At 32.0% G+C, this 10000-nt stretch overlaps 1 protein-coding gene across 11 annotated transcripts in view; it reads left to right on the plus strand.

The window, feature by feature from the left end:
* FOXP2 (forkhead box P2) overlaps positions 1–10000 on the plus strand; it is a 552780-nt gene that overhangs the window by 286173 nt on the left and 256607 nt on the right. For all 11 annotated transcript variants that reach the window (XM_034670891.1, XM_034670886.1, XM_019802209.2 and 8 more), the window contains one exon: positions 6299–6476. In XM_034670891.1, coding sequence (XP_034526782.1) covers positions 6309–6476 — 168 coding nt within the window. In that variant the 5' untranslated portion in view covers positions 6299–6308. The remainder of the gene's footprint in view (positions 1–6298; positions 6477–10000) is intronic.

Below are 10000 nucleotides of genomic sequence, written 5' to 3' on the forward strand. Positions count from 1 at the left end.
AAAAAGAGGGAGGTTTTGCCTGCTAGGCAGGTCTTTCTATGTTCTTAGAGATCTAATTATTTCTTATTGCTTTAACACTTTTTACTATTAAATTCTCTATATCCTATACAAAAATACTCCTGGTCTCAAAAATTGGAAGATATTTTTTTCTTTAGGCAAGGACAAGACAAAGTGTGACAGAATATACTTGCTTATCAGGTCTCATGTAAACTGTAACCAGTGTTTATTTTTGTATTACTGCCTAGGTACCATTCTGTAGTTTTTAAGTCCCTCCTTTAACATTTGTAAGATACATAGATAGATAGTTCAATCCACTACGAAAAAATAATACATTTTGATATTATAAATTAACACCAACTCAGTTTGTCAGAGGTTATAGAGTAACAGAATGAAATGAACTTTCCCTAAGCTTCCTTCTTCCCTGGTTTTAAAAATAAATAAATATTAATGTTATAAAGGACTGACTTAAAACATTGAAAAACTTAATGAATTAAACTACCGTGAAAATTTGTGGACTTAAAAGGAAGACTGACCATTTATATGTACCTTGAAAACTAAAACTTGGTATATGTTTTCACCTGTTTGAGAAATGGATGGTCAGTATGGAAATTATATAAATGTATGAGGCTAAAATGAGACTTTAGATATAAAGATTAATGTACAAATATAATTTTGAAATATATGTGGGAACAATTATTTCATCAGAACCATCAGTATTATCATTTCCCTTCCAATCATGCTTGTGAATGGGGATCATTGAACTCTAAGATGCAAAATCATAATGTTGCAGTAAAATACATCTGTAGAGCTACCATTCCTTCAAATTTGCTGTTGGACTCTATTTAAATGAAATAGCATAGAGATTGAATACTTAACTTTAGTATTTTATACTATATCCATAATGAAATTTTTATGCCTTGTTTCTTGTGTTTTAAAACTTAGGTTAATTTTAATCCTGGTGTAAAACATAACATAACTGAGCTAAATTCATTGGAAACAAAAGTAAAGATTTTCATTTGGTCTACTCTTATGTTTCCCAGATGTTTGTCATTGTTGAAGATCTAACAGTATTCTGTTTGCTTAAAGGTAGTCATGACCATTATTTTTAAAAATTACCTTGTTGAAATGTCTCTACAACTTGCTGTGTTTGACATATTATCCTTTTTGAATGAAAATTTGAATTTTTACTAATTAAAATTGTTCCCCCCCGGAAGGTAACCTTAATTTGTGAATAGCATTTTAGGCATTTTGTTAAAACAAATGAAGAGAAGTGGCAAATACTTTGTAAATAACTTAATTTTCATTTACTTACAATCATATCACTTGTTATAATAAAGATCATATCACTTGCTGTAACAACAGATATCCCTTCCTAAATCATGTTTTAAAAGACATCCTGTTTCAGTTGTTTAAAATTTAAAAATATTCGTGTGCTTGTTCAATTTTTGTTCTTACACATTCAACTATGTCCTTCATATTTGGCATTTTGATTTATTAGGCAATCTTAGCATTAAAGACTTTTAGCAAAGCAGTACTAGATTTCAAATGCACTGTGCATGGTGTCCATGATGAATTAATTCCACTAGAGCACAGAAGTTATCATTATTTAAATGCTAGTTTCTTTCAAAAGTTTTGTAATTCAGTCAAGTTTTCAAAATCAGAATTTAGCTGATATTTTGAGGTAAATGTATGTGGTTTCTTGTTGCATATGTAGGTTTTCCTCATACTGAATGCTTTCTTGTGTGAGTTTGCATAGGAATATTTAGGAATATTTAATATTGATAATTTAAAAATGATTAAGAATTATTTAAGAACACATGACTTTATGATTTCATGCTTTTCTTTATATGCCATATTGAAAATCTTTTGGATTCAATGTACACATTTGGTTGATAAATTAGATGCTAGAAGGTACTGGACACAAAATGTTCTTTGATGTCACTATAAATAATTTTGTTTAAGAAGTTCACAGACATAGTTAAAACTTTTTATGTGGACTATTATTTATTCTCAGTTTCTCAGGAAGTCATTTTCTCCATCATCCATTTGCTTTAATTAAATGGCAAAGAAAAAAAATGAGATTTAATACTAAGGCACCAAGATTATAGGATGGAGTGTACATTTATGTGGATGGAGGAGCGTGGGGAGTAGTAGCAGTTATTTTTCCCTTCTTACCATCCTCGACATATACAGTTTGATTGATCAGTGTATCCACATCTATCTATCTATCCACACACATACATACACACACTTATACACACACACACAGGGTAGGGGATGGAAGAGAAGGAGGAAGGGAGAGAGGTAGGAAAGATGAGAGAGAGAGAACCTAAGAGAGAGAGAGAGAGAACCTGAGAGAAAAGAAGTTGAGTAAGTAGCAAGGACCAATAGTGTCCCTGGTGGTGGTTAACGCAGTTAACTGTACTGGCCCAGGTCAAGTATCGAACTTTTGAACATTGTAGTGAATATGGAATAGGATATATGTAGGTTTCTGTTATCGCTCTGGCAAATGTCTATCTCACATGGTACAGTTTTATACCAATGGAACCTATAACTCTGAAAGGAAAAAATAAAACCAACAAGTCTAGCATTCAGTACTACCCTATCATAAAGTAAGGAGGTCTAATTGAGCTATGTCTTTATATCCTGCTATTTGTACAAATAAAAGACTACATCTTGATGCAAAATAAACACAAAAGCACTGTTGTGACTATAACAGGGAGTCATATACTAATTTATATAATAAGTGGTTGTGCACGCTTTATTCAAGATTATGGCTGCAAGAAATGGCATGAATTGCTGGGTGTGTTTAATGCTGGATTATAGCAATTTGAAACATGTCAAACACATGGCTAATGCCTCATGCTTCACTCATTCTTGCGTAAACCTGCATAGCCACCATCCATTATACCCTTGGTAACAACACAATTCTGCAAGTAAATATTGTTACACTAAGTAACCTTTCAATTCAAGTTGTTTAGGAAGAGAAAATGCAATCTTGTGCAGTCAGTTCCAGTGTCAGTTTAATGTTTCAAAAGGGAAGTGGTGTAGAGAATAAGTATCTGTACAGTGACTTGCTTAAAAAAAAAAGAAGAAAGGACAAGGAAAGAAAGGAAAACTTAATGCAAGGGAGAAAAGTAGAACTGTATCATTGGAGTGCAAGATCTGAAGAGTTATTTTCTGATGTGGCTGAAAAGTTGTGTATGATGAAAGATTTAAAGGTTTAACTAACAGTTCAGACAAACATTAAGACAGCGACTCCCAATTTCACCTTTCCCTTTAATGATCCGGAATTTATTTTCACTGATTTTTGTAAAATGTTTGTGGTAGGATTGAGAAGAATGAATAATTTAGTTTGATGTGTTTGGGATCACAAGCACATCCACTTTGAAAGAATATGCTGAATTTGTAATTATTTAAAATATACTTTAAAAGGTAAACAGCACCTCACGTTGTGCCAGACGTATTTTCTCTAGTAGAAAATAGGTGTGGAGAGATCACTAGGAGAAACTCAGTAGATCCTGAAAAGCATCTTCATTATCCTTGAAGATAGATCTCCTTTATAGTGGACATGCTCCAAGCTGTCTTCTTTAGGTGATATGTACATTAGAATCCTCTGATTACACAATTGCCCTTCTTTTTGCCTGTGAATGTTGGGTCAGATGCTTTTGTTCTATAGAGAAAAAAGTGCTATCACTGTTATTGTTTTTCTTAAGTGTGATTTTACTACCTCTTAGATGATTGAACCAAAAATGCGAATCACAGTTTATACTCTAGGGTTTATAAAGTCAAAAATTCCACAAGGTATAATAAAATCCTCTGGATAATAGGAATTGGAAGTTATATGGGTCTTTCTTTATAATTGTAATAAAGATTTAGACCCATGACCTGCTTGTTGATTATTCTTAATTATTTGATGGCCTTGATTATAATACAGTAATATATGCAGAATTCTTTAATTCATCCAATTAGTTCTGATGTTGACTATACAAAGGTTGATATTAAATACTGCATTTGTCTGCTGCATTTGAAAATACAGTTTTTAAAAAATTTTTATTCTTTGTGTTGCAAACTCAACCCAGAGGTAATAAGTATTTCAAATAAATTTCGATGATGAAGTAAAAACAGATGCATACAGATATACTCAGGATCTATTGTCAAAAGTAAAATTTAAATGCAATATGTAGTAGAAGTTATATCTATCTGTTTCTACAGTTGCAGAGGACCCAAATTATAATTTTCATATAAGTAGTAAAGGCAGTCAGACCTTTTCTCTGAATATTTTAAACATTGTGCATGTAAAATTTATGCCTAATTTGAATACTTATTAGCTGCCTAATCTCAGAAAAGAGTATTAGCTTTGTTTTTTTTTTCCTATGAAATCCATCACTGTATATCAGTTTTCATTTGTGTGATTTTTCTTTGTTAATGCTCAATAAGGTGTTTAACAAAACCTATTTATTCACAAGCACATTTGGTTCAAAAGTTGTTTACTATAGTTATAGCAATTGCTTCCTCTGTGATTATGGGGTTTTTGTTGTTGTTGCTTTTTATTTTTCTTTTTTATCAGAACAGCTTAAGTTGTATATGTAGTTTTTCTTATACTAACTTGTTTTGCTTGCCCAGCTACTGGCGGTCTTTTAGAAATCAGCAGGTCTTTCTTTTTTTAATTGACTTTTTAGAGCCCTAGAAATAATCTAATAATTTAGGCTTTGATGGAAATACCTGTTAAGGCTATTAAATTATAACTATTAATTTTTAATAATTATAATATTAGTTTACAAAAAATCTCTATGGGATATATATCTCTCTGTGTACGTGTGTGTGTGTGTGTGTGTGTGTGTGTGTCTATGTGTGTGTGTCCATGATCACATTTTGTAAGAATCTGGAGAAGAGGGTTTCTCCATGACACGAAAAGACATTAAGCTCACATTTGCTCTGTAATAAATGCATTAAAATTGTTTAATGGACAAAAGTCTTAAAATATGACCAAGTTTAAAATAGTGAAATCGCCTAGTTAAAAGAAATTAGATTGAGTGATAAGTTTAACGTCCTTCTTTACTTTAGGCTAAGTCTCCTGTCTGTCTAGCATTGCTATTAAAGTCACAGCGCAGCCAGGTTGTTTCTGAAATCCTGTCCGTAGAAGTAAAACAGAGAAGTGCAGCTATTAGGTTATAGGACAGGATTTAGATATCTCTGAGAGCCAAAACTGATCTTTCTAAACCACAGATTCAAGATGTACTGTGAAATTCTGGTTTGTAAAAGCACATTGGTTCTTTATTTACTGCAAGGATTTCCACTGATCTTGGCAGGACATCTCATTGCTATCCTGAAAGTACAGTATATTTATGCAGTGAAAATGATAAAACATTTATTACTGTAGAGAAGGTAATATGCATAATTTATGCTGTTTTTAGCACAATCATTAGTGATATTCTTGATAGATTTTATTTCCAGCTTTCATATCTAATACATGCCTGGAAAATTAATTTTATATATACTTTCATTTATTTGCCTATGTTAAAATTGAGTTTTAAGTCATCTTCAAGTGAACAGTTTGATTGCTGCTCATGCATAAGCTTAATTACTTCCCAGGAAGGACAGTATTAAATGTTTTAAATGTCAGAAAAATAAATGAATATGAGCTGTTTGATTAAAAAAATAGGCAATATCTGACGTGTTTGCAGCAGGAGCTTTTTCTTAAAATGCCTCCAAGGCAAAATTTTATTTAGTCACAAAAAAAAAGAAACCCATTATACTATTTATCATTGGTTGATACCATATGATTTGTAACACCCTTACAAAATTTTAATTTTGTATGATTAGCTGTGCATCATTAAACAACAGCCTTGCATAAGATGTGCTGTAAAAATCTGACAGAATCAAGATAGTGAATATTTAAAATAAGGCTGTATAGTCATCCATGGTTGTCAAAGGTAGATAATAGGAAACATAGAACAGAGTGTGCAATCGTGCCTTCATTTAAGCTGGTTTTATAGGTAGACTTTAAAATGTGGTCGTTCATAAATGCTATTGACCATGCTCTATGCATAGTATGTTACTTTGGCTGTTAAATGTAACCACACAAAAATTGCTTATAGAAACCATCATTTCAGTGATTAGTATCTGGATGAAAGCTGAATTTGTATTGCTCTTCTTGGTAAATGACTATTCAAGGCGTTTTTTTTTTTTTTTTTCCTTCTAAAGATGCTGTCTCTAATTGGCAGAGAGGGACATCTTGATAATGGAAGTGTGAAGGTGTAACGTGTGTTAATTGATACTTCTTAATCACTTTTAGGTATTAAGTCATGATGCAGGAATCTGCGACAGAGACAATAAGCAACAGTTCAATGAATCAAAATGGAATGAGCACTCTAAGCAGCCAATTAGATGCTGGCAGCAGAGATGGGAGATCCAGTGGTGACACCAGCTCTGAAGTAAGCACAGTAGAACTGCTGCATCTGCAACAACAGCAGGTAAGTTTTGTTTTCTTCAGTGATTCCTTGAAACCAATCGGCCTGTTTGCTTCCATGTGAAACATGTCTTCGTAGCAAATTGAGCATGTTGTGTGCAGCTGAAGGATGCTGAGAATTTATGATTATTTGGAACCTGATTGAAGTATCAGGAAAGATAGGATTTTCATCTTCGTTACGTCATGCCGGCGCCAGAGTGCCCTTCAGGTGTCAGGCTATTAATTAAGTTCACAGGGTGATTTTCGGGAGGATCTGTAAAGCTTTGTAACAAATATTGGATAGCTTCTAGTTTACTGTCTAACATTGTGCTGCAGAACGTGATACTTAGTTTTCCACCAGAGGGCCACATTACTTGATACTTGCTTATACAATGAATTTCTTCCAAGTCTAAGCGAAGGTGAAAAGGACCACAAGGACTTTTCATAACACAGATGCTTGCCTGTGAGAGCTGCAAATATTAGCTGTTAATTAGTTGAAATTTGCTGAGAGATTGTGAACCATCTAAACACTGTGATCGTCTATGTTGCTTTTCTTGAAAACTCATTACAAGATGTTTTGAATATACCTCTTCTGATCACGTTAAAAAGCACTTTTGTTTTTTGCTAGTGGCTCAGAAAAATGCAGTTCTCATTTAAATCTAGAAAAGTCAACAACTGCCCAATAACGGTACACTTTTAAGTAGCCCATTGTTCTTTTTCTATGATCGATTCATTTTTCCCAATTTTGTTTGTCAATGAAATATTCTTTTCAGCCAAAGAATAGCCACTCCATTCTCCGCTGATTCGGGTCTGTGGAAATAGTGACAGAGAGCAGAAAGCTTTCAAAGCATATATTTAATATTAGGTCAGAATGAATATACCTGTTTGACGAGATTATATTTGATTTGTTTCAATTTCTTGAAAATTCTGGATTGCATTCAGACCAAATGTTTAAAAAATCATTAAAATGAAAATATAATGATTATTATTGAAAACTGTTTCAAACTAAGTGATATATCACTCACAGTTTTAATATATGAGACAGACTGCATCTCGAAAGTTAAAGCAAATGCCTACATGACAGTAAAATTTAATAGAATCGTTATTTTAAATAACAGTATTTACAAAGTTATCTTAGAGTATATGTACTAACCTTAGCATATCTTAGAGTATATGTTTTAACCTTTAGGCATTGTTTTCAAGAACAATCTTTTAAAAGAGCTAGATGTAACACTTTGAATATGTTCTGTATTATTTTGGAATTACGTCTCTTTTCACAGACACTAATCATTAGGAAGATAATTATTATTTTGTTTTAAAATATTTTTTAACCATTGTAAGAATTAAATATCTACCAAAGTCCCAGGAATAGCCTGTTTTTACAAGTTACCTTAAATTAATGCAGTTTTCAGGACAGCCCTTCTCTCCCTTTAATCTATTTACAGGAAACATCATATCACTGGGTGCTATCATATTCCTACTAACTCCCCTCAGTAAGAGTCCTAAGAATTAATAGCCAAATTCTATTTTGTGTGAGAAGACAGGAGATGGCATTTATAAAAGCAAGTGAAATTAACAACTGAAAATGAACATTGCAGTTTAGTACTAAAAGACAATGTGTTCTGAAGGGAAATGTAAAGAAGTAACTTGTTCTTCAAAGCTCTGGTTAGATCTTAAAAAAGAAAACCATGGCTATGCTTCATAGTACTCTAGAGGCATTTTATGATAAATCTGTAAGGTGTGTTTATAACCTGGTGTGTTTATAACCTGAGTCTGAGGTTTACTTTGTTCTACAGTTTGTTGATATAAACCATCAGCAAGAGTAAACACAAAAAGTTATGTCCTTTTGATAACCTAGAAACTCCAGTCATGTATTGCATGTTTGTGGAGTGCCTTCTAGAAGTGATTTAACACAATGGGTATAGTAGGTGTCTACAAAAGCACTCCAGGAAGTGCCTACAGGAAGATATGTAATAATTTGATAAATAAACATTCAAAAACCTTTGTAAATGTCTCTTCCCTTGGTTATGTTTTTACTATACTAATATAGGTAGAAAACTTAAGGTTATTGAATATTTGTCCTTCCGTGAGTGTGTTTTAGAATGGGCCTTTAAGTTCATTAGAGGTTGAAATGTCTTTTTTATAAAATTAATGCAGTTTTTGCTTTTAATTCAAACATATTCAATATATTTCAGAAAAAAAATAAAAACTGTGGGGAGAATATGAAAACAAATTCATAGGTGACATAATTTTACAAATTTGCCTTTCCTTGGTGTTACTTATATTAAAGTTTTGAACAAAGAAATTACTTCTTAGGAGTAAAATGGACTAATCATTGTTGTCTGAGGTCTCTTGTTTGGAAATATAATTTAGGAGGCAGTGAGTGATGTAAGCAAAATAAAATTTTGTTTGTCATGAACTTCTGGCAGAGTGTGGTCTGTTTTGAGAACAGAATGTTTACCTTTGATTTTTATGGCTTCTTAATTTTTATAGAGGTGAGCAGTTTAACTTAAATTAGCCATGGATTTAGGAGGAAGGGTTATGTTTGGAACACACTGTAACAAATACTTAATGATAAATGGATTGGCGGAGAAAAGGGGATTGATAAATTACAGCTAATACTTTTCCCTAGCATTTAATTTATTAATATTAAATATTTCTGAAAGCTGGAATATCTTTAAGTTTTAATATTTATAATATAATGGATATATTCATAGGAGCTACATCTTTGTTAGTATGCTTTGCTGTTTTATATTCACTGAAAAATTAGTAATAAAAAAGCCTTCTGATGAATTACTCTCTCCTTCATTCTTTTCTAATCTTCTAAAATTAGTACTAAATACTAGAACGTATAATATATGGAGGTAGCATATTTTAAATGTTGTTTTAGATTAACTACATTGAGAAATTATTCTGCATTAGATGTAGAATTTTATTTTGATATTAGGTTTGCAGAATTAATTGTTTGTGTCACTAAGGTCAAAATAGTTGCTAAAAACTTGATTGCTTTACAGGGTAGATTTGAGCTTGCATTTTGAACATTCATTAAGTCAGATAATCTTTCTGAATGTTTTATGAGATTGTACTGCTTTGAAGGTGTTTCAGGTGATGGTGTTTGAAAACATCTGGTCAGTAGTTTCTTGCTGTCAGTTCCTTTATCCCTAGTCATTCAAAAAAGAGTCTGTGAGTAACCATTTAAATGCTAGAATCCATACTTTACTTCCAAAATGATATTGAGAACAGTGATTTTTTTTGAGAAGCATAATATTTGATGTTTAATAAATATCACTGCTCCTTGTGATTTCATTTCATTTTTGGTAACTTTAACCCTAATAATTTGATTAAGGAGGTGTACTAATGTTCAAAAGGACTGCTTATGTGTTAAGAAATACATAAGCATGCTAACTTCTGCATTTAAACACATCTGGTCTCATTCTGTTTCTTCCTTTTGCTTCTCTGTCTTTATTAAAGTGTCTTACGTTTATCTATGAATAAATAATAATTTCATTTTTAAATAACAGAGCATCAGCAAGTTCTTTGTACACACAT

This window comes from Ailuropoda melanoleuca, chromosome 1 (assembly GCF_002007445.2).
Source record: "Ailuropoda melanoleuca isolate Jingjing chromosome 1, ASM200744v2, whole genome shotgun sequence".
Lineage (NCBI taxonomy): Eukaryota > Metazoa > Chordata > Mammalia > Carnivora > Ursidae > Ailuropoda > Ailuropoda melanoleuca.